Below are 27,809 nucleotides of genomic sequence, written 5' to 3'. Positions count from 1 at the left end.
ACACAGGTGAGGAACACTATCAGGGTTCATGTGGTTTAACCTGCATCTTTATTAGAAGTTTTGCAGATTATATGCTTGAAGTGAATTAATGAATCATGGATTATTCCTAGCCACACCTCAACAAGGTGCCTCTGAAGTAATTTTTAAAAAGTGCTGCAAAAAAGGTTGAATGCTGATGCTCAGCTGTGATAAAACTTTTTCAGGAAGGGTGTTAGTGTGAGGTAGAAATCAACTCAAACAGGCACATGGCAGATTATGTTTCCCTGACTTCAAGAACAGAAAAATTGTTAAGAGAAGAAAAAATAAAGTAATGAAACAATGTACTCTGTTTTATCTGTACCTTTAATAAAATCTTTAGATGATATATGCGAGTTACATAAATAATTGTCAGAATAAATAATTTTTAACTTAAGTATCTCTCACAGTCTGTTTGGGATGCTCAGGGAAACTAACCACACACTTTAGCTTTTCCTAACTAAGCCAAGTAAATTCTGTAAAAGAAGGCAAAATTACATGAGGCAGCCTTAGGAGGCCAAAATGAGCTTTCTTATTCTGAAATCCTTTCCTTGGCCTTTGTCCACCTGCCAGCTCTGGCATTCATCAGGCTCTTGCTGAGTGGGAAAATTCATTAACCTGGACAAAAATTAACTTCCCTCCCTCAGGGCTAGTTAGTTAAGCTCATTCATAAAAAGACCTAACAGGCATTACCACCAAAGCAAAATGGATCTTGAAAGCAAAAGGTAGGGCAAGGAAAGTAGCTCAACCTACATGAGACAAAAATAATTTATGGTCATATAAGATGTTACAGGCTTCAGCTTCCTGGAAAAAAGTTTCAGGCATTTCAAGGTTGCAGAAAATCTTGGATCAATCTTGGATTACTTTTGTGAAGACAAATTATGAGCCAAGATTCAACATTTCAAAAGTAGTCCCAGACTAGTATGTTTGTCCAGGATCAAAACTGAGTTTGATGGTATTATGTGTGCTTGGTATTAACAGCAGAATAGAAATATAGCTGAAAGAAGAATTACAGTGGAAGTACTGGGCAAATAATACAAAGAGCATAGTAAATACCAAACCTGAAATGTAAAATGATGAAGATGGGACAAAGAAGAGCAACAGATGCCCACATGGCTCTTGTACATGAATAAAAGCCTGGTGCAATTCAGTGGTAAAGGTGTATTAAAGTTCAAACCAATTTTTACATTAGAAATGCAAACCATCTCACAAACCCCACATTTTTATACCTTACTAGCATTTTAACAATAATTGAGGAAAACAGCCATTAATATAGGAAATTTCTATAGCACATGCAGCCAGATTAGGAAAATTACAAAAAAAACAAACTAAGAACAGCCAACAGTTTTTTTCCCATTAACATTTCTATATTGTTTATATCAAGAACTGGCTGATACATACAAATTTGCTCTGAGTGGGTACCTGAACAGCCTGAGTTCAAAAGGAGAGGAGAAAGCTATCTTCTCAAGAAGGTCTTAACATGATGCAATTTTCATCACAATTGATGGGGTATATGTATAAACATAAGCCTATGAAAAAGCAAAGACAGATATGTCCTATCCAATGTCTGGCTACTCTAAGACAGATGACAGTACTCATTTACATCCAAGCAAGCACAAAATCAGAAAACAGACTGAGGTAGTGGGAAATGCTCCAGACTGATGAGTATTTGCATTTCTCTTAATATGAACTGCAAGAACTAAATCCCCAGGAAATGCACTGATAACCTGATCAAAGTGCAACTTGCTGGCAATGGTAGGAAGATAAGGGGAATGATTCTGGCTCAAAGGGACTGACATTGAAACCAGCATCGCCTTTGTTTCCCCATGGGCATCTCCACTTGCAACTTGGATTGCCATTCTACAACAGTGCATATTTTATGAAGATCAGGAAAAATCCCTACTCCCTGTGTTGTGGGAGGCATAGCAACAGAGGGACACTCACACAACTGTGCAGTCACAAGAACTCCCATGCTGCTTTACAGAAGGGTTTTTCTTAACACTACTTAACCTCAGGAGCATCACTTAATAGTGATAACATCGTTAAGTTAACACTTAACCAGTGATAACCTTGGAGGATATCGATGAAAATGCACAGACTGATCTTACGGCACCAAATATAAAATCGACCTTGACTAAGAGACATCATTTCTACTGGCATTTGGTACTTAAAGATGCTCTACCAGCTTAACAGATGAAGGGGAAATATCCCAGCCTCTTCTAACTCCCAAATACATCAAGAACAGCTCTCACAATCCTGTTTATCCTAACCTAAGTGAAGAGCAACAATGTGGGCCTTTCCAGATATGCCTTCAGCATATGCTTTGAATGCTGACATCAAACGCCTTGAAGGCAGAAGAGGGAGCTGCATGGCCTCTTGTAACCTGGGAAAAGAAAGCTGGACCAACTGTTCCCTTCTTACCCATTTGTGGTTTAAATGGTATGCAACTGGAAAACATCTATGTACCTACTTCTAATGAAGGCACATGCCACAAGATAGAGAATTAGAATAAATACTGGGGTGAATTGCCAGAATGAAAAAAAGGAGCAATGACATAGCAGAAATCTCAGATGGTAGAAAAGCTTTATACAAACAGTAAGAAAAGCTACTTCATTATGGAAGTCTGATTGTACAGAACTGTTTACATCCAGCAACAGAACAGAAATGAAATGGCACTAAGTGCACTTTGCATTGTGTTGCAGTTACAATATCCTAACAGGCACAAGGATACATTTCACAGTAAGACTAGGAGATTCTCCTGACAACAATAATCTTTTCAATGCTTTCCCCTATTCAACATTAACTGCAGCAGTGCTTAGAAACTTCCAAGACATGGCACAAAATAAATGTAATTTGCTGCAGATAGTATTTTCATATAACACATTAAAAACTTACAGGCTTACTAAGCACTGCAAGTTACGAAAAAGGAATAACAATTCTCTTTGATTAACATTAAAGACACCTTTCACCAACTTTAAGCTATTCAGTCCTCGCAACCAATTCCATTCACTGAAAAGCCTATTATTCAGTGTCTAATCAAAGATTTCTCCTCAGCATGCAGATGAAAGGGACAGGCTATCATCCATAACTACATAATATTTCAGCCTGAAAGTAGTCATCCCCAATTTTGCCATGTTTGATCACTTTCAGAAAGATATTAAGGCTGCCCAGGAAAGACATTACAGCAACCTTCTTCAGTTAGTTTTCTCAGTGGGCCGAGATCATAGCTCTCCCTGTTTTCCAGGTGCAATAAATGAACACCTGCATAAAACTATCCTTTAGCCATCAGAAGCCAAGAACCTCTGTCCATTTCAGAGTATGCTTGAGCTAACACCACAGCTTATAGCACCAGTCCTACCTTTGATCCACACCATTACCTTGCTACCCCAAGGCAAAGGTTAATATACCTGTGAATACTAAGGGAACTGAACCTGATTAAAGCCAGTCCAGGCAAGAAAAAAACCAAACATATCTGCTTACATTTTATTAACATATATATATATATATATATATATTTATACTTTATATATATCTCTGAGCAGAGAACTTTGTTACTTATCAGCCCTACCCCTAAATCTTGCTCTCAGTCCCAGTTCTATTTTGGTATGTCTATAATTTTAAAACTCTATTTAAGCAATTAACAAAACTGAAGTAGTATTGTAGCTTGTAAGACAAGATACTGTACTTTGTTTTAAGAAAAAAATTACAGCTCTTGTCTCTATGAAGAGATACAGAACATGCCTCTAGACAGCAATTCAGGATAGGAATGAAATATGAATTATGAATAAAGTCTTGGAGGAGCCCCTCAATTATAAGCAGAGATTAAAGAGACCAGCACCAATTATGGTGTCCTAAAGTTACCTGGCATGAATCCCTTTCCATTTCTAATAGCAGCTCATTATGTTGCTATTTGCACTTACATATATGAGCTCTAATGCACAGACTTAAGTTTCTGGCTACAGAATGCTTGACAATTTCAAAATCTAAAACCAGGTGAGCAAAATTACTCACTACAGAGCTGGAATCAGCAGCAAATTTACACTTTGTTGATGTGATGAAATCTTTTCTCTAAGGTACTGCAAAATCTTTATCAAGTCACAATTTCAGACTGAGCATGTCTTATTTGCATATGAAATAGTATCTTTCATAATTCACATTCCCCTGAAAATATCCACAGAAGCTGGATAGGATATTCAACCTAGGACATAGTAAACTGATCCCCCTGATCTTCACAAGTCAAACTTAGAAATATCACACAATGTTATGTGCATTGTGGTTGAAGTACCATCTTTTTTTTAACACAAATTTTGGTTTACAAGAGCATTGTTTAAAATGCATAATATATACATGTCAACCTATGATTTAATTTATATACTTGCTATATAATTTATATACATGTTAACCTATGATTTAATTTAACACAGAATTTCAACCAAAATCCTTTCATAGCCTGGTTAGGGGCATGAGAGTTTGAGGTATGAAATAATGCCTGTGATTCTGTCAAGACTATTACACTTAGGTTCAAAACATGTTTTAGTTCTAGTACATCTGCTTCAACAAAATCAACTGTAAGCAGTTACAGTTAAGACTTTAGAGATAATAAGGTATATATTTCAAAACTCAATGACTAGTTATTTTTAACAGTAATTTCTGTAACATGGCTACAAGAGGAAGTTTTACATAAGACTGATTATCACAACTCTCCATCTGGTTATTCTCCCATTTTCAAAAGACACACAGAAGTCAATTTCTTAATTTTCCGTTTCTTTGAACATTTTGCTCAGCTGTTGAACTAGTGCTACAAGCTCAGGGTTTCCCCCAAGTGATTCAATTTGCTTATAGGCTTCAGATTCAAGCTCTTTCAATGTATTCCGAGTGTACTCAAAGGAACCAACATTTTCAAGGTAATGTACACAGTATTTTTTTATATCTATGTTCTCCGTCCTTTGACGTAAAATGTTTTGCACCTGAGTACTTTCAGGTCTTGACCAAATTGCATGAATGGTTGGGAATGAGAACTTGCCCTCAGTTAAGTCTTCACAAAAACTCTTGTTCTCGCTATATTCTTTGGAGTGCAAGTTGGCATAGTCATCTCTTATTTGGAAGAAGAGACCAAGTGTGTTAAGGAGCGGCTTTAAGTCCTTTTTATAATTTGAGAAGAGCTGCATGAGGCCTACAGCTAATCCGAAGAGACCTCCTGTCTTTTGCAGTACCATGGCTTTATACTCAGCCTCTGTAGGACAGGTGTACGTATCCCTCCAGTAAATATCCAAGCCTTGACCTTTATGGAGTTCCAGAAGTTGACGAGTAAAAACTTTAACAGCATCTGGATGATCAAGGGTTAAAACCTTCTCTAAGCCAAGAAAATAAACATAATTAGCACAGTTGATTACAGATGGAATTCCATAGATACTGTGTGCCACTGGAAAGCCCCGTCGTAGCTTTGAGTTATCTTCAATATCATCCACAAGGAGGCTTGCATTGTGCAACATCTCTGTCACTTCAATGATAACCTATGACAAGAAGAGACAAGTGTTAAGTCTGTCACTGTAATTTAACCATGACTTTTGTGAGACTATACTTGAAATGGATAATGTTTTAAATAACTATATTCTCTGTCACTGAGGTTCCTCTTCAGGCAACTTGCCTTTACTGTTAGTACAGATTTATGCTTCTCTCAACATCCAGTTTGCTCTAAGTCCTGGATCACATAGTCTTATGTGTAATGTTTTCAGATTCAAAGTTACTCCCTGAAGTGCTTCCACTTGCATGATCTTCACTGTTGCTACAGTTCTAAAAGAAGCCATTGGCTAGGAGTCATGGAATAGCTGTTATTAGAAACATGACTAGGGGAAAATTAAATAAACAGTGTTTTTAAATGTTTAGATTTACAAACCTGAAATCTCCCAAAGTCAGTTCTTGAGTGTCAGGTGTCATCCATTATCACATTTCTCTTGTGAACCATGTTTTGATAAGTGGAGAGTTCATGTTTCTTTTCCCACACTTTGTGTGGTTATATTCAGTACTGAGCTCTTAAAGTACAGACTATTCCCTCTGAAACATCATTTGAAAAATTCTTGGCAGAAAGACAACAGCCATAATTTCTTCTGAGAAGCTTCCTACACTCTGCTTGTTCCTAGGTAGACCAGTATCACACACCACCTGAGGTGTGCAATAAACTGTTCACAACATTAGGCTTGTAGCTGACTACATTTGAGTAGAACAGAACCTTAACAACTCATCAAAAAAGAAGAGTTTTAACACTATAGGCTGCTTTTATTCCATAGCTGCCACACAAACAACAGGTACATTCAGCACCTGCTTAAATGGAAATAAATTTAAGCACATAAAACTGCACACTGTATAAACTCATGGCAAAACACATCTGATTAAGATATGATTTTAGAGCTAATGAACCAATTATACTCCTTAGCTACAAACATTGCATTCAGTCAAAATTCATCAAAACAACTGTTAAAAAACACTAAGACCACCATAAAATGGCAGCAAATATCTAGTATGGTCCTATTTGGTGAGTGCTGTAGGACAAAATAAAGACTTTACTGTAAGCATTTTCTTGAGCACCAAGCCACCTGGTGTTCAGTGAACATTGTCCCAAAGATTAAAACTCACACTCCAGGAATTTAATCCCTTTCCCAAGATACAATTGCAAGAACAGCCTATTTAAACACTCAGGAAACCAAAGGATAGAGTACTTACTGAAGGCAACTTTACACACCTATTTGTTTGAATAAACTTTTGGTCCATTATCTCATTCTCAGTACTATCAGGAACATTTCCCTGTGTTTTCTGTGAGTTCACTGGATAAGCCTATTCTAGTATCTCTCTTGCTGACCTATTTCATATCACTGGCAGTTTCATGCCCTCTTGCAGCTTCCATAGGTAAGGTTTAAAGGAAACAGTGTTTCCTGACTCTGTTTCTATCAAATTACCTTGTGAACTTAAGATAGTGTCAAAAGTGCTTCCAAGGTAAAGGAAAGGTTTGAAACAGTTCAGATATCAGAAAAAGATTATTTTAGAAGACATCAGGAAGTAGCCGGAGGAAATGAAAAGACTGGTCTCCATAATGAAAGCTGAAGACCCAGTAGAGAGTGGTATGTTTTCTTACAACCTACACCTATCTAATCAGTATCTGCTGCACTATCAGTCCAACACACAGGTTTCTTCCACCTCCTTATTTGCAACAGCTTTAGAACTTGCTTGGCACTTGCTAGGCCATTTCAGTGCCTTCTCAGGGAGAAGTTCACCTGACAAACCCAGTGCTCTCTAATTTGAGAAGTTGAAGTGTTTCAGTGCAGCACCAAAAGGGAACTAGAAATTCATCAAGTGTCGGGAGAAAAGATCACTTGGTTGGGGCAGAAGGTGAAACGGTGGCAGTTAACAGTAAAATAAACTACCAAGGAACCTCAATTGTAGTAGCCTCAATTGTATAATCTAAATAAACTACACAAAGACAAATAATCTAAGGTAAGAAAAAAGCCCCAGAAAGAATGCCAGAATTCAGATTTTTAATATAGGAAATACAAATAGCTGGAAATTAATCAGGCTGTTAGACAGAAGGGACATCTTATGGAGATCATGAGAGAGGTCAAAAAGATGACCAGAGGTGGTCCTCCAGACTTCAACCATCCTTAGTTATTATAATTAGTACTAAAATGCACAGAAGCTGCATTAACTGCATCATGATGAAGACTAAAAGATGACAGGGTCTTGTTTTTTCCTGCCACTACAACCAACTTAAGTAGTAAAGGAGACATTAAAGCATTGGTTTTCTTCATAAAGACAATCAAAACAAGTGGTCCAAGTTTTCAATAGCAGTTACGTGATCATCAGTTTGAAGTGACAGAACTGGTAACTTCTGTTCACACAGAGGCACTGCAGCTTTAGTTTATTATTAGCACTAAACAAAAATGGACCACAACATCATGGGTGCCCAGCAAAAGAGCAGGAAGCAACAGTCAGATTGCAACATAAAAACCTTCTAGTTGAATAGAATGGAAGGTTTTGTTATAATGAGAGGGGGTCAGCATGAGAAGACAGGCTTTGGGAAGCTGCAGAAACCCCATCACCAGATTTTCAAAACTCAACAGGACTCCCAGAAGCCATAAGTAGCTACAGAGCAAGCTCTGCTTTAAGTACAGGGTTGTACTAGACAACTTCCAGAGGCTTCTTCCAATCTGAATTCTGATCTATGATATTAGATTAAACCCATACATGCAATACACAGGTTGCTATATTATTTGTTTTATTTGGATGTTTGTCTGAGCACTAGGGTAAGATGTGTCTAGCTGAAAGACAGAATAAATTTTGCTAGACAGTTACACAAATAGGCTGAAAAATGGAAGAGTTGCTAGATTATGAAATGCAGCCTCTTAAACCACTCAAATCACTTTGCTGCCTAAGAGCTATGAAGTGTCACTTTTAAGCCACCCTAAAAATGACTCCTTCACAAATGCTAAAGATACTTCTGCCAACAATTAATGAAATTAACAAAGGACCAGCGGGATGTCAAAAACTACAACCAATTATATAAATTCCTTATATTGCTTTGGACAAAAAAATATTTTGCACACTCTGTAGCATGTAACAAAACTGCAGTCTAACCTAAAAAGGTGGATAACACTTCATTTGAAAAGCCACAGTGTTTAAATACACAGCCATGCATCTTGCACACTTTGTCCAAGAGAAAAGACAATAAGAATTCCTAGACAATCCTTCCCATTAGAAAGTAAGGATTGCAGACTATATGATACATCCCTCTCAGTTTTAGGTTTTTAAAGTTGATTTAATTGCTGCCTTTGATATTCTTGTATCAAAATCTCAAGATTTTATTTTCAAACACTATTTTTGTGAAGTCTACCAGGTAACTGTCTAGCTTGTTTTGTAAGTTATTAAAAACTCAGTGTTAAAAACTGAGTTAAGTGGGTAACAATGATAGCTACTTATCTACAACTTCAAAGGTTGAACACTTGGAAGGAAGTAACTATTCTAGTAAGACATGGAAATAATTTCTTTAGTGTTGCATCACAGTAAAAGCTTTGCACTGAAGTTGTTTTCCTGAAAGTTCACTTCATATTCAGAAATTAGTGCATTTAAGATTTCTGATAATTTATGCTATGTAAGAGAATAATCTGTTACCAATGGTCTTGGAAAGAAAAAAAATTTTAAAAAAATTTAAAAATAATTAGCCAGTACCTGTATTTTATCTTCCGGAACATTCAGCCAGTGATTAAAGGCCTGTGACAGTTTGGTTCTCACTTGCTTACCTACAATAAAAATATTATAGGCATTTATAAAAATGATAGAGTTCATAATTAGGCACAACAGTTTGTCTTAGCAACTATAGCTGATTCGAGACCCGATTAAAAAACTCATCAGTGTGATGACACAAAAGTGGAAAATATATCAGTGCATGACTTGTTTCCTCATTGAATAAACATCAGGTAGCAGCAGTTTCAGTTTTAAACACTTCTCAGGAATATTTAAAGCACCTATTTACAGGTTACTATATTTAGTTTTCACAATTTAATTAGTAAGGGATCCTGACCATGTTGGTAGCCTGTACAGATCAGCTAGTTTGCAGGGCATGTTAATTTTAAGATTTAAAAGTTCCAATTATATTTCATTCTTAGTTGAAAGTATGGGTATTTGTTGAATAGCTGTTTCTGTCAATTTTTAGGTCTTTCTCCTGTAGTATTATTCTTTACTTGTTACTGTAAATTTGTAAAACAGCAAAGTGACATTTCAAATACTTACTAAATAACACTAAACAAAAATCTGAACAGAACATTGTGAACAGAATAGATCTTTCCAAGAATTCAGATATTTATCTTATACCCAAGAAATCTACCTACCAATAGGATTTGGTCTGCTTTGGTAAAATCTACTTTGTTGGAGCCAGACAGTCATCCTGTTTCATAGGAATTAAAGACAACATCAAATGACCAAGTTTAGTGTTAAAACATGTTGTTTTGTTCAATCCAGATACTTTCTACATGACAGAGTAAATTTCAATAGAAGCTAACCTTATGCCTATACATTACTGATGTCTACTTTCTTTAGTAATTTGCTGGTTTTCATGTACAAATATCTATTCAGCATCTAGTCATGTTCAATATGAAATAAAGTTATCCCCTATCCACACTGAGACAATTCTGCTCTGAACTTTGAGAAGCTCAGCTATGTATAATATCTTGGAATAACTGCAAGAAGGTTTACAAAAACAGCCCTGTATATTTGTATATATAGCTCACATAAATAAGCATTTGGAAAAAGCTTTAAAATAAACTTCAAAGCAAGGAACCCATATTACTTGACTCAAGATGTACTGAGACATAACTGAGACATTCTGCAATACTAGTCCTCATGTTGATAATTCCATCTTGCCCACAGCACCAAAGAAATGTCAACATTTGAATCTCTCCCTAAGGCTTCTCTATGACTGTGTAGCCAGTGCATACAGAACAGAATAATAAGTATGGGTAAATTCACTTGCAGTGATAGACCCTGGAGAAACTGGACTGAGAATTTTTCCCCTCCTAATTAAGTCCCCACCAGGTAAGCAACAGCTTTGTGGGTTGGGCTCTGTAGCAAGGGTGATAACCTTCCTCCCTGGATCAGAGGTCTGCACTTTTTGTCTCAGTTCTCCATGATTTCCACTGCTTCCTGTCACCACCATCTTCTGGTTCTCACTAGACAAGATTAACAAAATGGTTCTTTTTTCCCCCCCAGGAGCTCTGTCCTCTGTTTCTGCCACATGTGAACAGGCATTCTTACCTGGACATACCCTGCCATTGGTTTGTTTTCTCCATTTTTGTTGTCTGTGCTTGGTTTTAAACACTAACAGTTTTCTGCAGAAGGGAAGGATTGTTTTGTCTTTCCTTGAGAATAACTGTTATAAATATTTGCCAAACTGTATGGCTTACCAGTTAAGGATTAACAAGTATTTCACCACATTCATAACGAAAATCAGTCAGAGAATATCACATTAAGGAACTGTACCTAATCTATACCTTATCTATAGCTGTTTATTCTCTTCTAAATTACTTGCATACAGACAACACCTGATTTTTCTTTTTATACTAGGCAGCTTAATCCTGTTTTTCTGAATGTGTCTCCTAGAAAATACACTTAAAGAATGCTGGATGTTCAGCAACAAGCATTATTTCATCATGAGGAACTTGACTACTAGCACGCACTCTAAATGGATTATAACATGCACAAAGGATTAAGTCACTTTAGTTCCTTGGTACAGGCAGCATTTGAATTGTTAGACTTGTCTACCCTGACTAGCAAGGTTTCCTAGACACTGATTACTCAAGGAAAAAACACTACCTGTATAGTGAGACATCTATTGTTCCTTTTATAGATGCAGATTTGCTTGTCTTCTAAAGGAACATTATGGCTACATAAATGCTATTTTATCTGATTCTGAAGTCACTCTCACCTGGTCTATGCAATAGTACAGCAATTTTCTGTACACACAATTTATGCCTGCAGCCATATTGTGGTGGCAAAAGACCAAACCCCTCCAATACCTGTCTCTAAAGCCTGGATGCAGAAGATTCCGTTCCTTGCCACATCCCTCCTCTCCCCAGACTAGACAAGACAACAATACAGGGACACTAGGACATTAAAAAGAGCACTGCCAGAATTATCCAGTTTCTTCACCGTCACATTGCACTGCTCTGTTAATTATTCTAAGCAGGCTATTGTAAAATGGAAGAATAGAGGTCTAACACCCAAAATTAGAAGCTCTACCTACTGTATAGAGCTATAATAATAGACATTACTGCACCAAGCTTTTATCAAAGCTCTGCTAAATGCATTTGGTTTGATCTGCCTAAGATCCCAAATTATTACCCAAAACAAACAGCAACTATGGAAAGCTTTTCTCCTTAGTAATGCTGGGTGGAAAAGGTGAGAAAAACACTGAGAAATTCCTTCTACAGCTAAGAATGTTAAAGCTTTATCCTCCAAACAAATATCAAGTTAGATTAAAGATATTGTATTGAGGACACTCCCTCCTCCTCTTTAGATGACATGCTTCTCATCTAAAGGAAAAAATCAACCTACTTACTCTTTATATACAGACGACGACTTCTGATAGGGCACAGACCCAAAAACTAGAGACCTCCATTCTGGACAGGCTCCTGGTTAGTATTGCTTCACTTTTGCTGTATTCAAGTAACCACAAATTTGCCCTTAAGGCAGCACCCCACTTACAGAGAAGGCTCATGAAAGGGCTAGAACAGCATGGGAAAGAGCAGAGGGACTATTAACCTAGCCCCCATTACAGCTAATTCAACTCATTAGCCCAGCAGAGAACACAGCTTTTCACTAGGTTAGCTTTCTGCCAGCTTTATGTACTGAGTCAGCTCATGCAGTGGATCTGCCACAATCAGTACAAGGTGAGCAGGAGATGATGAGGATCAGGGGAAGGGGCATTGCCCTTCTGGAGGAAGAAAGCTCTTGTATTACCTGAACTGTATTGTACACTTGCACATTTAGCTGCATCCTCTGATGGATTAAAACTAAATGGATAAAGTCTCCAGGCAGACCTCTCCCAGCAGCCCCAAGAACACTACAAACAGCATAAGTGAACTGCATGAAGAGAAGCAGAGAGCAGGCACATACACTTTTAACCTGTGCAGCTACTTGTGATGGAGGTCATTGACAGAATTCTCTAGCATAACTCCTCTGCTCAAAATAGGGTTAACTAGCCCAGCATTGTGATCCAGATTTGTGCCTTGCTCCTTCTCACAATCCTGAATGTCACTATCCCACGGTTACTGCAACTAAGGCTGCCTCCAGTCTCAATGTCCTAACCACTTTTCCATTCTATTTAAGTGGAAGCCAAGCATAATGACTTCCTACATCAGCACCATGGTCACCTGTGTTAGCAAGAGATCATCAATTCATTCCAGAGACCGCCTGGACTGCCTGTGTCCTGCTGCGATGCTTCTTCTACCACACTGTGAGGTAACTGAAGTCTCTCATAAGAATCAGCACCTGTAAATATGAAGCATTTTGCAGTTGTCTGAAGGTCTGATCTGCTTCTTCCCTCTTAGGGGGTCTGTAACAAACACCCACTATAATGTAACTCCTATTGATCTGCCCTCAAAACTTAACCTGTAAGCTCTTAACAGGCTCATCTGACTGAAGGTAAAACTCCATGCAATTCAACTGTTCTTTCACATAAAATGCAACTTCCATTCCTTGCTACCTCAGACTGTCTTCCTAGGCCATCCACATGCATCTATTGCAGCACTCTAGCTGTGTGTTTATACCACAATAAAATTGTTGCCCTACAGCTGCATCCAAACTCTACCTTCTCGCTTTTACTCCCAATAATGTATGCATCTGTATAAAGACACTTCACAGAAGCATGCTATCCTGCAGATCCCCAGAAAAAGGAAGAGCTTACCCTATCAAGTTCTGTTTGTACTTCCTTTTTGGAGTGCTGGGATGATTTGCCTTCAGATCTGATCTGTAGATTACTAAGTGTCTTGTTCAAATCAGCCTATACACTTTGTTTGCAAGTTCACTAATTCCTTACTTGACTGTGTGCAGTCATTTTCTTTTACTATAATCTCTACTTTTGCCCCGACTTGGACAGGTGGATGCTATCTCCTCCTGGTAGTCCTTGCTCTGCAAAGGAGGTCTCAAGTCTGTAAGAGCCAAAGCTCTTCTATCAGCATGAGCTGTGAAATTAACTAGCCGTAGACAGGCAGTATCTGTTTATTCCCCCTGATGGTAAGAAGGGGGTTGAGAATCACAGAGAAGACCCACCTGGCTTCCTGTGGCCTTGGCCCTCATTCCAAAGGCCACATAGTCTTGCTTGATAAGCTTCAGGCACCCCCCATGCTATACCCATTAGCATTCAAGTAGAAGAGCTGTAAGGTTAAGTATTTTAAGCTGTAAGGTTAAGTATTTAAAGGTGAAACACACCTTGGCAGTCCTTCCCTCACATCCCTATCAGGAGTATCTAGAAGCAGCAAACCTCCCTAAAACAAAACCACAAGCCTCTATTCCTCTACAGGAGTCAGTCTCTCCACTATCTGCTCAGTCTCACCACTTGCTGCTGCCCTAGGTGATGTTTTGATGTTTGTTGTAGAAAACCATAGAATCATTCAGGTTATAAAAGGCCTATAAAGAGCATCCAGCCATGTGTCTTCTTTCAGTGCACTGAACCTATTTGGCAACTGCACATCTGTTCAAGGAACAGGAATCTCTCTCCTGGTGTCAGAGGCCACCAGCCTTCACCAAGGCGGGAGTATCTATCTCCCAACCTGATATGCAGAGACTATTTCTGCCCCCCCGTCAATATACCTGGAGGTTTCAGATTCTTGAATCCGTAGAGTCCTGTAATTTTTGTTATTTATGATGCTGTGCAAGCCTGCTGACCCCTTTCCACCATTCCTTTGCTTGGTGACATAGGTTTTCCACAACTACACACCTTTAGGAGCAGGGACATCACTTGATTACAGCTAGTGGGTTCCCCCAGGCATCCCTGCAGCTCACAGTCTAGAGAGGTGCAGCCTCCCTCAGGAACTTGGCCCAAGCAGAGGCCTCTGATCTGCCAAGGGTAGTTGTGCCAGTGGTAGGGATCGTGGCCTGTGGTGCTTAACTCCTTCACCAGGCTGATCAAGTTCAACAACCCAGCAGAAAAAGCTGAACAACAAAGCCAGTCTTGACTGTTTAGCTTGCTAAACAAAAGCAGGAAAGACTGCAGCCAAGACCAGCAGGACAAGAATGGGAAGATGCACAGTCATGAATGGGATCAGAATCTGCCCCTTTCAACAGCAAGCTATTAACCATATCAGTTTTATGACAACTGAAATTCTATATATTCCTTAGTGCTGCAACATCACCTACTGTTGTTAACTCAGACCCTTAAAAATAAAAGATTCACCATGTGTGTGAATTAAGACATTTTTGGAACAAACCTCAACAGAATCTTTGAAAGTCAGTCCTGCACTTTATGATACTAAGTGAAAAAATTCTAGATTAAGCAGAACATTGCTAAAAACTAGTATGGCAATGTTCCACTGCAATGAAATTTTACAAGAAAAGTTACTGTTTCAGAATCTATGTTCTTCTCTCAAGCAATAATTTCTGCTCAAGAAGGAAAAAACATTAATTACCACACTAAACATTAATTACCATACTAGTAGTTAAAATAGCACCATACTAAAAATCCCTTAAGCCTAGTAGCTTCCCTATCCTAGCACTGTTTGAAGTCAAAGAAACATACAAGGTTACTTTAAGTATCACCCCAAGAATGTTACCATCAAAAGTCTTATTTCAGCAAGGGAAACAGAGTAATCAACTTCCTGTACTAAGTGGTTAATACTTCACAGTTATAAAAATTGTGTTCTTACACTATTGACAACATTAGCAGGCTTTTTCCCTTCCCTGCTACCAACGTGAATACAGTTATACAATCCCTTTTTATGCAAGCAAACTTTGATATGTATCTACATTCGTTCAACCATAGGTTACTAAACTGCTTGGAGAGTTTAACTCGTCTTTCAAGATAAGGAAGTGGACTGCTGTAGAGCCATAGTGTACATATTTGACACTCAGCCAAGCTTTCTGCAAAGCCCCTCTGAGCTCAAACTGATCCAACAGAGAAACAGCTTCTTGTTCCTGTCGCTGTGCCTGCTCACTAACAAGACAAGAGATTAACCAGGCAAGTTTTTAACAGGTTAGTGATTGATACTACCTAACAATTTGATTAGCAGGCTCGGAACTGGCACAAGTTAAGCAGCAGGAGAACACTGCCAGAGACTAAGAGGATAGAATGAAACTGCCTCTTTCAACAAGAGCCTCTTGTATTAGCTCAGGCATCTCATTTGAGCTCCACTCTAGGTAGAAACAGCATCTGTAAGCCCATTTTTTCCACCCTTACCGAGCACTGGTACTCACACTGACTCCAAGATTCACACATGTAACTGGCTCCCACTGATCTGTACTTGGCATAGCTGACCTTATGCAAAGCCAGTGCTTCAAACACAGTAAACACAGTTTATTTATGACTGGGAACCCTCACTGCTTCACCTGTTCCTCAGTACAAGCTTCCCACAGGTACACGACTTTCACCTGCCTAGTTTAAGAGAAGTTTTCTCTTCTGAATCATACCACCACTACTGCACAGAGAGCAGTGTATCTTATCTCTTGCCTTCCCCAAAACATACAATAAATTAAAAAGAAGTCGACATGGTAAAGTGGACTATCAGATTTATGATTCTTTAGGAGGACAGGATCTAACACACCTGTACTGTCAGTGAGTGTAGTGTTACATAAGCCACCAGTAGAGAGTTATTACAGTTGAACTCACAAAGCAAAGGAATTTAGCCACAGGAATCAAGGTGGGAAGGGTAAACATATTGCAGATGCATCATTTAAAGTGAAAGGTAACTGAAGAGCTTTTAGTCAAGCACTTCTCCCTATAGAAGATTTTTTGGGCACTTATTGGGTGTTGTATGTTTCCTACTAGGAAGCTGAGCTTTTCTTCCTGGTATCTACAATAGCTTTAAAAATAATTAGCAACTAAAGATGCAGAGGTGTTGCAACATTCCTTGGTTAATGAGATAATCTAATAATATAAAACGTAGACTTAAAGATTATGTTTGAGGAAAGCAAATTTTTTCAGGACCAGGGCTTAGAAAGCTCTCTGTAATATCACAGACTCACTCTCAAGGTAGTTCTCTAGAAAGACCACCACCCAGTTCAACATAGCCAAAAGGAGTACACATGAGGAAATGGGAAACAAGCCTTCTGGCATTAAAAAGGCATGCAACTGCCAAATTCTTTGCTTTTCTTAGTTTTCAACTTGGTGCTAACTGCCAAGTTAAATGAAATCACTAATGTTGGCAAGAAAATCCTGGATATTTGTAGCAGTTAATAATGAAATTCATTATACTCAGGTATAATGAATTAGGACTCTGAGGACCCACCCTACTGATATACAGCTCTTGCTAGAGATGGGCAAAAGCCACTTAGTATTCTGTCTGTCTAGGCAGAAGGTCTTCTACCCTAGTCAGATATAATTTTAATCAGAAATATTTCCTTAATATTTACCCAAATTTTCTATCTTCCTTAACTCCTTCAGCAGGCAATATAAGCTGGACAGAGGGCAACCAGGCATTTATGCAGTAGTTCCAATGACAAAGTTGTTCTGTCACTATTTTTACAAAATTAGTCACTTTGATAGCCTGTATGGTCTTTGTTACCCTTTAGGTGTACAAATAAAAGTCACAGCAATCTGATTGTTTAGTCAAAGAGGCTTACATGGGGCATATCCATACAGCAGCTTGCTTTCAAACTGCCTCCTGAATTCTGCTATACTGTGCAAGACTGAAAACTTCATGTGAATGTATTGCTGGTGACCTGATAGTACACAAGGACTGGCTGAACCTCTGACAGGTGAAATAAGCCATGAATAGGGACAGCTGAAATTGGCCATAAGAGCACCTGTCTCTACAGGCACCAAGGAGAATAAATTACACGAGAGGAACAGGTTAATGAAAACCCCCAAAGAACAACCCAGAACAAAACCAAACAAAAACCAAAACAAATCAAAAAAACCCAAAAAATCTCCCAAAGAACCCTAACCAAACAAAAACCCTTCAAACACCACCTCTCCCCCTCAACCAAAAGAAAAGCCACAACCCACTGAGTTTAGTACAGGAAGCAAGTAAAGAACAAAATATTGTCAGCCCTGAGTTTAAAACCAGGATCAAGTCTTCAGTACCTGCCTTTATCCATTTTTAAGTCAGCTACTCTGGAGAACAGAGTAACTGCAATATTACTTAAAATTGCAATATTAATGTGGCAATATTACTACAGACACAAGAGCTATTGTACCAATCTCACAAAAAAAAGGGGGTTTCATAAGAGGAAGAAAAAAACAAGTAAAATAGAAACATGGAAAAGTATTACTTTTTATTATTCTTAAATCCACAAATCAAGAATAGAAAAACTTCTTGGCTTGTGCTTCCCAAGACAAAAGCTGCTATAAGAACAATTTTGATACTTAAAACGACACAATACAAAGAAACTTGCCTGGTAGTTGAAGCAAATACTGGTATGGCTCTAGGATTCTTTTAGATGTTTCATCCATCTCATCCATTTCTTTCTTTGCGAAGATGTAGTTCACTGTTAAAGAAATGTTATTAACACTATTTAGATTTAAAAATTTGTAAGTAAGCAGTAGATGCATACAACTAAAACGTCAGCTGACTTGCAGGTTAGGCACAAATATTCCAATGGTTTCCATATGTCATTTACCAAGGAAACACAAAAAAATATAATACATGCTAAATACAGTTTAATTAATCATGAAGCTTAAGCCAACTCCTAGACTTTGTTTACTTTTTCATACGCAGCAGATTGCTTAGGTGATGAAGTATTTAAAACTTTACCATTCAAAGCTCCACTGCAAATCTTTAAAGACACTCATACAAAACCTCACACAGCTAATCTGCTAAATGCTTTCTCCATACATCCGATGTTTCAAAAGAGCAGAAAATACAACTCAGACCAAGGCAACCTAAAGAAGAAGAATACTAGCTTCAGTCTTTTGATATAATTCCTCAATCTTTTGTTATAAGTCAAAATAGAAATATACCATTTTTCTACCACTGTTCAAGCATGAGAGAGCTTGAACATACAGAGAGCTCTACACACTTCCCATATGCCATAAATGTAATAGACTTTTATGAATAATCTTTTAGGATCCAGGGCCTACAGAGCTCAACAATTTTTTATTGATTAGCTTCAAGTTGCATACTTCAGGTCATCTCCATCTGCATTTTTTTTCAGACTGCTTTCTGTGATAGATTTACTATCCTTTCACCTCTAGCCTTCCTTACTGCACTGCAGATGCAGCAACTCAAAACAATACTTCTCATGTAGTTTTAAGACAGGAACTGCAGCAGTAGCATAAAGTCTCATGCTACTTCTCAGATACTTTGCTAGTATCCTGCAAAGGATTTATTTCTTTCCTCCTGGAGAAAGTGAATAGTTATGTAAATTAATGTCCCAATTTTGGCTAGAATAGAGCTAATTTTCTTCCTAGTAGCTGCTGCAGCGCTGTGTTTTGGACTCTGTGTGAGAATATGGTTGATAACATACTAATGTTTCAGCTGTTGCTAAATAATGCTCACTGTAAGTGAAGGAGTTTTCAGTTTCCCAAGCTCTGCCATGGAGCAGGTGCACAAGAAGCTGGGAGAGTATAGCTCAATCAATTCCTGTCTATTCCCATTGCCACCTTCCACACCCACAAGCATTTGTAGCAGTCTGTGCTTGGAGAACTGATCTGTGTTAATAACTATTTTCCAAGTTTAAGTATAGATCAACTCCTTTATTTGCTTCACTCTGTGTGTTCATCAAATATATTGGCACTTCAGGGGCAAGAAAGGCTATTTAACCAAATATAGTTGTCAACAAAATGCTCGTAAGGCTGCACCTTTTGGGAAAGCTTCACATATTTTCTTGCAGTGACGCTGTGGTAAGAAGTACAGCCTCTCCATCCTATCCATGTGCCAGCACAACCAGAGGTCAGGCCACACACTAATCAAAATCAGATTTGACATCCTTGACTCCTTATTTTGTTGCCAGCTTGTTGCTGTAACTGAAGTGCTTTCAACCAGCACTGCCACTGAGAGACAGCTGTCAAACTGTACCCTCACATATAAAGACTAAGTCTCAAAGGACTTCAGTGAGGAGGTAAAATCAAAGACTTTCAGATTCTACCCCCAGATGTTTTAAGCAGAAAGAATCTGGTGGAGATAGATATAAGGATATACTATCAACCTAACAACTCCCGTGTGACCATTATTTGTCAAAAAGCCACACAGACGGTGACAGAATTGAAAGTGCATAGCTATCCAGCTAGGCTGAGAAGAGACATTAGGATTGGAAGTGTTCTCCTAGAAAAGCTCTTGCTTAGAAGTAAATGTTAAAGCTCTTCCTCTTCCTCCAGGGAATTAGGTCTGTTGCTCACCTGTAAGGCAGTAAGCCAATATTCAGAATCCCCAACTAACTTGAAATTCATTAGTATTGTACAGCATCAACGTAAATATTTGCATCTTTCTGCACATAACTAATAGGAGTTCACCTGAAATACTAAATATCAGCAGAAAAATAGTCAGGTACTTCTGCCACAAGTACAGAGATTCTTACTTTTTTTTCTTTTAATAAAAGGCAAAAAAGATGTAATGAACAAAAGTAACTAATCTCAAATCAATATAATTAAAATTTTCTATACTACTATTATACCATTAAATGAAATTCTAGGTAAATTCCCACCAGGGATTTACCAAGGGAAAAAAATAAAAAGTCTGATTATTCATCAGACAGCTACACATTTAACACACCCATTGGCACATAAACAGTGAACAGAACCTCCCCCAAACTTATACATAGAAAGGGACCCTGGATAAAGAAACGTGTAAATGAAATTCATTACAAAAGCCTCTAAGCAAAAATACCATGATACCACATGTGTAATATTATTGCTCTTTGCACAAAATTATCACATACAGCACACTTGGGAAATGCCTGATATTAAGGGTTTCCTGCTGAGGTGACTGACCAATTTATTATGGAAGTTACACTTCTCAGTGATTTACACACAAGATCTCAAGTCACCATACCCCACTAAAAAGTAAAAACCAGCAGTTAAACAATAAATGAAAGGCTACTAAAAGCCTTTTGTTAGTGAAAGTGCAAGACTTGATTACATCTATGCTTATTCATAGGATTAAAGCAGTTAAGGCCATTTTACCTTATAAACCAGCACACAAACTTACTGCATTTCAATTCGTATGTATGACAAAGTTAATTTTCCAGTTATTTCTTATCTTCACACAGGCAAAAAGAACAGCCACACACAACAGAGAGCCCAAACAGCTGCCTTTTGGACTGCATCAAAGCTTATCTCTGATGACCTCTTTGAAAACACACATGACACTAGGATAAGATGGTGATGTGGGTCTCCATAATGTGGAACTTCTCTAAAGTTATACTTGAAGCTGTGATCTGTGTCTAGAACCTTTCTAGAAAGGATCAAAGTCGATGATTAATGATGATTAATTCCAGGCCAAATGTCAAGAAAAAGTTTCCCTTTGGAATTTTGTAAAACAGCTTCTCATGCTACCCTGTTCCATTCCACTCCGCAGACCTTTCTTCCCCTCCTCCCAAATAGGGAGAATAGTCTGAAATAGTCCAGGTTAAATATACAGATGGTATTTAAAAAAGTATCATCATCTCAGGGGCTGCAGTCATAGTGTAATTACAGAGAAAATAAGAGACAGCTACCAAAAAAGCGAAGAGCTCCAGTATAAAATGAACCATTCAGAAGGTTCTCAAATCAGCTCCATCACAGAATTTAGTGCACTGAGACACTGGCTTCGTTGTAACCAGTGGGGGGGAAGAAGCCCCAGATAGGGGGAGCAAGTAGGAGTGAGAAGCAAAGTTTCAAAAAGAATACACAGAAAACTTAGTGAATTAATATCTACTGTTTCAAACAGAGACTACCAGAAGTCTTAATCCAAATGCCACTGGGACACCAGTCCACATTCCCATTCTAATTAGCAGAGTCCTGTTTATAACCCCTCCCAGGCTGACACCGAACAACACCTCGCTTCCCGCAGGTAGAAGGGCAGTGGCAGACCATACATTTTCCCCGAAGATGCAGCTAAGTAATCAACAGCTTTCCATAGTACCATTCCAACACTAACGTTAGAACGACACGAGCACCCTACTCCTGTGATCGTGGTTCCGTTTTAATGGGGAATTCCAAGAAAAATTGAGCAGGAATGCTGCAGAAGCCCGAGAACAATACCTTGGCCGCCGAAGTCCCGGCCCGCAGACAGGGAGGGTCTCTGAGCTGCGGCCTGACCCGCAGACAGAACATGAGTCGGCAAAACCCGCAGCTGGAGCGCTCCGTTAAAACTCACATTTCACAGAGAACACGAAGCTGCTGCCGCCAAACTCGCGCCACAGCCGGACCGACGGAAATAAGGTTCATTTTTTTCGGAGTTCATCGCGACAGGCGCAGCCTCCTCAGCTGCCTCCAGAACTCCAGGACAAGCGGGCCCAGCTCTTCAGCGCCATTTTAGGAGATCGAGAGCCGAGGACGCATCGCTCCCCCCGCCCGCCGTCCACCCCCATTTTCTGATCGGCGCTGTCGGGCTCGGCCGCCAGGGAGGGCCGGGAAGCGCCGCCCGCCGCCAGCCCAGCGCAGCCCCAGCCCCGGAGCGCTCTGTCAGTCACTCCGCCCGCCCCGGCGACCTCCGGCACCGCCCAGCACTACCGGCAGCTCCCTTTCCCCCGGCCCCTTCCCGGGCAGCCTACAAGCCCCTCCTGGGCGGGGCGGCCGCAGGACCCGCTCCCCCGCAGCCGGGCTCGGACCGGCCTCTCCGAGAGGGGCGCCCCCTCTCTCTCCGCCGCCCGGACCCCAGTGTCCCCCCCCAACCCACAGCCAGCTAACAGGGCAGCTGACCTCGCCTCACCGCTGCCTCCTCCTCCTCTACCGCCGGCAGCCGGAACCCCGCCCCTGAGCAGCCGCCGCTCCGGGAGTGGCGGCGCTGGCGGCGGCAGAGCCCAGAGCGGAGCGCCGCCCCCCCTCCTTCCTTCCGCCCCGCCGGGCGCCACCTTCCCCTCCTGGGGGGAAAATGCGCCACCGAGCACCCCCCGCGCACGCGCAGGCCCCGCCCCCTCGGCTCGTTAGCTTTCTCCGGAGTGCCCCGCCCCTCGTGCGCGGTGCACTCTGGGAGTTGTTGTCCCTTGAGCTGTGTAGCGCTGCCTGCCGAAAGCGCTACTAACAACGAGCAGGACAGCGTTCCCCATGAACACCCTCGGTACCGAGTCTCAGTTTCCATAGAAGTGGAGAAGAATGATGTCAGTATTTCCGACACGAAGGCCAATCGAGCCGCGGGGTAGGCGGGCCCTGCGGGACACGGCCCAATGGGGGAGGTGGAGAAGGGGGCGTGGCCGTTCCCGTTCGCCCGTCAGTCAGTCATCGGTGCGGGAGGGGGAGGGGGACCGAGCCGTGCAGTCACCGCCGCCGGGGCCGCGCAGGACGGATCGGCCCCTCCGCGCGCCGTGCGGGGCCGCCGCCAGCAGAGCCGCTGCAGCAGCGTTGAGCGGGGCCGGAGGTGCCCGAAGCTAAGAGGAGCCTTCGCCCAGTTCCCTTCCGTGCCCCCCGCCTCGGGCCGGGGGAGTAGCGGGCGGGCGGGCGGTCGCAGCGGAACAAAGGTGAGGGCGCCGAGCCGGAGAAGGAGACCCCATGCCCTGCCGGCGGCGGGCGGGGAGGCGGCGGGGGGCCCCGTGGGGGCGCGGGGCCGGGCGTGCGGCGGCGAGGGAGGGAGGGGGGCGCTTGTTTTTCTCCTGGTAGCGAGACTGCGGCGGGACTCGCCGATGCTTCGTCTTCCCCCCCCACCCCAAACACCCAGTGGCGGGCCAGGAGGAGGGACCGGCGGCTTCTCCTCCAGCCCCTCTGCCGGGAGGGACGGAGCCCCCTCCTCCACACTCGTACAGACACACGCTCCGTGTCCCCGCCGAGCAGGTCGGGCCCCTTTCTCCCCGCCCCCCTCCCTTCCTCCCTCCCCGTCCCCGCTCCCTTCTTTTCTTCTTCTTCCTTTTCTTCCCCTCCTCCGCCGCCTCCTGCCTGCTCTCCCTCCCTCCCTCCCTCCCTCCCCCCGCCCGGACCCGCTGCGCCGAGCCGGGGAGTTGCGGCTGTTGCTGCCGAAACTCCTGCGGCGGAGTCAGCGCTTTCCTTTATTTAGGGGGGGAGACGGAGGGAGGAGGAGCCGCCGCGATCCGGAGCCGCAGCCCCTTCAAAAGCGTGTGTGTGTCGGGGTGGGGGGGACTGCTCCCGACACCCCGCTCCACCGCCGTGCACACGGGCACTCTTCCTCGTACAATGGAGGAAGAGCCTCCCTCCCTCTCTCCCTCCTTCTCTCCGCTCTCCCTCTCCCCGCGGTAAAGCGAGCAGGGGGGTGTTCTCTGCGCTGGGACCCCCGCGGGTGCCCTCCCGCCGCCCGGTGCCCGGGGAGGGGGCGCAGCGCCCCGGGGAGGCGGCCGGGGCGCCTCCCCCTCCCGCGGCAGCCGGGGGTGGGTTGTTGTTGTGGCAAGTTTCTCCTCCTCTGACAGAAATGGCGTCAGTGGCAGCGAGTGTAGGGGAAGCCGCGGCGTGTGGGAGCCGCGGGGGGAAACGGCGGCCGAGGAAAGAGGGAAGGGGGTGAGCCGCGGGAGAAGGGGGGACCCGGGGAAGGAAAGGGGGAGTATCGGGAGGAGCCCAGCGCCCCCACCCGATGTTTGGCTCCCCTCCCCCCGCCCGGTGCGAGCGGCTGGTGCGGTGCCTTAGCGCTTTGTTTTAAATTCCAGGTCCAGCCTCGGCCGCTCAGCCACGATCGAGGCTTTTACCGCAGCCTGAGCTCATCATGAAGGTAAAACACTCGCTTGTGTGCCTGGGAGGGGAAGGGAGGGAGGGTTGCATGGAAAAATGCTGTCCTATCTGTCAGTCCATCTGTCCCGACCCCGGTGCGAGGCTCGGTGCTGGTGCAGATCCAGACTGCGGGCAGCTTCGCCCCCACTGCCGTGTTTCGGTGCCTTGGCTTGTTTGCTGATCGTGGGGCGGGCTTTGCTCCGCCGCGTTATGCTGGGGGAAGCTGTAAGTTCCCCGAGCCGGGGCTGTTCTCCTTCAGAAACATTGTTTGTAGGAGAATAAGGACATGGCTGCCTAGGCTGAGCTTGCTTCATGGAGGAGCAGGGCACAGTCACCCTGCTCGAGAAAGTAACGTTGTGGGGGAAATGCTGTCTCTACAACATTGTTTACTTGAATAGAGGGTAGATTTACTTACTTTCTATTCGTCAATAGGAGTTTTGTTGAATGAGTAATCTTGATGAGAGCGGGGAGGGTGCAAGTAAGCGATTCTCCGCAGTGAAATGATTGCTGTAAGGTGCAGAAAGATTTTCAAACAGGTTCTAATTTCCTCTCGGTGCTGTGTAGTATTCATGTACCTCACTGTCATGCATTTTTCTTCTCTTGGACCTTTCTAGACTATTTATGTTTGGTATATTATGCAAGCTAAATAGCTAAAAAGATCGTTTTGGTGGAATTGAATGATTTCTTCTGCGTGTGGGCAAGAACTGTGTACCTAAAACTAGTTTTTAACAACTGTGTTTGTTAGGTTTTTTTTTTTACCATTTTGCTGATACGTCTCGCTCAAACTGCCGTTTGTGTTACTGTCACCCCTGCGTAGTTCAGCTCCCGGTCCTGCTGGGAAGCAGTAAATCTCATTTCAAAATACTATAAATCTTAGAAAAAACAATTGTTCCAAACCTGTGATGCATCAATTCCTTGGTATTTGTTAATATAAAAGAGCAGTCTGTATGTGGGTTCTTCTACTATCAAGAGTTTTTGCCTACTGTCTGGGAATAAGTATTATGTAAAGTGTGTACCTAGTACTGTATTCACTACTAGAAATGGTAAATGAAATACACTCTCTTAATTTCTAGATTGATCTGACTTGCTGAGCAGTGAAGTCTTTCTGTATAGCTGTTAAAGGTTTAGCATGTTTTTTTTTTTTACTTTGGTGACTTTATGGCAGTGTTTTTTAAAAATCACGTTTTAATTGCTCTTTGATTTTTCTTTAGCAAGTGCTAAGATATAAAATACTGCACACGTCTGTCTTATTAAAAGTAAACTATTTATGAATTTACAACAATAGGCTGTTGAAGTTGTATGATAGGGAGCTTTCCAAATGTGGCTCGTTGCCTGGTGGGGATACTGGAGATGGAAGCAAGATAAATAGGAGGCAGTATAGGGAGCTTTTTTCCCCAGAAGGAAAAAACACTTATTTAAATGACAGTTAAATTTACATATGTTTCTAATATTCTTTTTCAATGTAAACAAATCTTACAGTTACCAGAGAGATTAGGTTCAGATACTGAGGTTTTAGAGCTATATTAATATGTAGATAGACAGCTGGGAGCATGAGGAGGTCAGATCACAAGTAGAACACAAAGTGTTCTGTGAAACAGTGATACAGATCCACTTCAGGCTGAATTGAATGTATAACAGATGACTAAACTTAGACTTACAAATACAAAAATCTGTTAATAGACCTGTATTTTTTTAAAAAACCCTCAGAGCTTACTTAGTCTTCAGTAGGGTTTGTGCTACTCTTGCATGTTTATTTTTAAAGTTAGGATAAATTCTGTCAGAGTGTTCAGGTGTTAAGTTTAAGTCTGTAGCTTTTGCAGTTTGCGTGTGTCTAGTGTTAAACTTATATATGCTTGAGATAACTCCAGTACTTTATTTACTGTGCCCTGTAGTGTTAAGGGAGGTTAATCTGTAAGTCATTACTTTGAAGCTTTAGTTATTACAGGGAAACTTTTAACAGTATTGTGGTTCCAAAGAAATTTCTAAGATTCAACAACTTAACCAAGATTATAGGAGTTATACAGTGGATCAGTCCTTCTGGCTGGCTTAAATTTGTAATTTATTAGTTAAGCTTACAAGGATACAAGCCAGTCCAATAAGAAACAGTAAGGGAGAATGCTTAAGAGAATTATTAGCTTTCTGTTTGTATCGCTTCAAGGTAACACTTGACTATATTAGATCAAGATACTGTTAAATTTGACTGTATATTTCTGTGCATTTATTTTTTAAGTTATCCAAAGAGCAAGCTCTTTGGATACTCAAGGACACTTCAGCATGCAGAGGATTTAATGCTTTAAGACCTAGTCTTGCTTAGGGTCTGCTGATGCAGACTTGCTTCTGACTGCACGATAGAGGCCTCTGTTTTGATTTATGCCTTGGTGATTCTTTCAAGTGCAGAGCGTTGTGGATTCTGGTGCACAGAGCCTTAGAACTGGATTCCTTGTCAGTACCTTGTCTCTTTATGTGAACTTGAGCAATTCAATTAGCTTTACGGACTCCTTTCTCCCACCTGTGTGGTATGGATAAAATGTTGATCTTTCTTTGTAAAACACAGTGAGGTATATTTAGGAACAGCACCAACAATTGTATTGACACAAAACCGTAAGTCACTTGTGTTCTTGCATTTCGCAACGCTTTGACACAAGAGAGGTACGCTGCCTACTAAGAGATTACCAAAGCTGTTGGTATAATTGCTCTCCTTGTAATAACCCAACTTAATCCAAGGAAATAAAGCCCCTCATATAAACCAGTAACTAGCCTATCAAGTAGTCTTCCCATGGACTGCTAAGACCACTTATTAAAGACTTTTGAAATACATCTTAAAAGAAGTGTTCAAGTCTTAATAGAATTATGCTTGTTATTGTGATGTTCTACTAAATCAGGCTTTTTCCTGTGTTGATTTACCTCTGATAGTTAGTACAGTTGTGTAGATAATGGCTAGGATTGCTTGCATGTTGTGAAGTTTTTTTGTTGTTTATTTAGCACGTTTTGTACAAGGCCTTTTTGCATTAAGTATGTGTCAGAAGAATGTAGAATCTGTTTCATGATTTAAAAAGTATTTGCATGCCATCAAATGACTACTTACTAAGTAGGTAGCAATATATGTAAAAGCATTCTTATAGAGTGCTTTTTTTTTAGCTCCAGAATCAGGAAATAAACTCCCTGAAAGAAAAGTGTCTGCTTTTAAAGAGAGAAATAAACAAAAGCTTGGTTTCACCAATGATTTGTACTAAGAACTGCTGCAAATGCTCATGAGATTTTTAATATGTATCATGGCATTTGTTTGATATATAAATATGTGAATGAAGTTAAT

General features: G+C 41.3%; 2 protein-coding genes across 6 annotated transcripts in view; one reads left to right on the top strand and one right to left on the bottom strand.

The window, feature by feature from the left end:
* Positions 1-324: 324 nt before the first annotated feature.
* Positions 325-22,645, bottom strand: GGPS1 (geranylgeranyl diphosphate synthase 1). 2 transcript variants are annotated; one of them, XM_066546783.1, is made up of 4 exons: positions 22,550-22,645; positions 18,106-18,198; positions 9,232-9,302; positions 325-5,528 (listed from the first exon to the last, which is right to left on the bottom strand). In XM_066546783.1, exons 2-4 carry the CDS (start codon positions 18,170-18,172, stop codon positions 4,767-4,769), a joined length of 900 nt encoding a protein of 299 aa, XP_066402880.1. In that variant the 5' UTR covers positions 18,173-18,198; positions 22,550-22,645; the 3' UTR covers positions 325-4,766. The 2 variants fall into 2 exon arrangements, with proteins under 2 accessions (XP_066402880.1, XP_066402881.1); XM_066546784.1 differs by lacking the exon at positions 22,550-22,645 and adding an exon at positions 21,890-22,193.
* Positions 22,646-23,128: 483 nt separating this feature from the next.
* The window catches only part of ARID4B (AT-rich interaction domain 4B), an 88,149-nt gene continuing 83,468 nt past the window's right edge, over positions 23,129-27,809 (top strand). Inside the window, exons 1-2 of one of the 4 annotated variants that reach the window (XM_066546781.1) lie at positions 23,129-23,304; positions 24,436-24,497. In XM_066546781.1, the coding sequence (XP_066402878.1) occupies positions 24,492-24,497 (6 nt within the window). In that variant the 5' untranslated portion in view covers positions 23,129-23,304; positions 24,436-24,491. Of the gene's footprint in view, positions 23,305-23,530; positions 23,615-24,263; positions 24,290-24,435; positions 24,498-27,809 lie in introns of those variants that run through there. The other 3 variants (XM_066546778.1, XM_066546780.1, XM_066546779.1) reach the window with 3 other exon arrangements.

This window comes from Molothrus aeneus, chromosome 3, assembly GCF_037042795.1.
Source record: "Molothrus aeneus isolate 106 chromosome 3, BPBGC_Maene_1.0, whole genome shotgun sequence".
Lineage (NCBI taxonomy): Eukaryota > Metazoa > Chordata > Aves > Passeriformes > Icteridae > Molothrus > Molothrus aeneus.
Note: the sequence above shows the minus strand (reverse complement) of the source record. Positions and strands in the feature narration are given on the sequence as shown.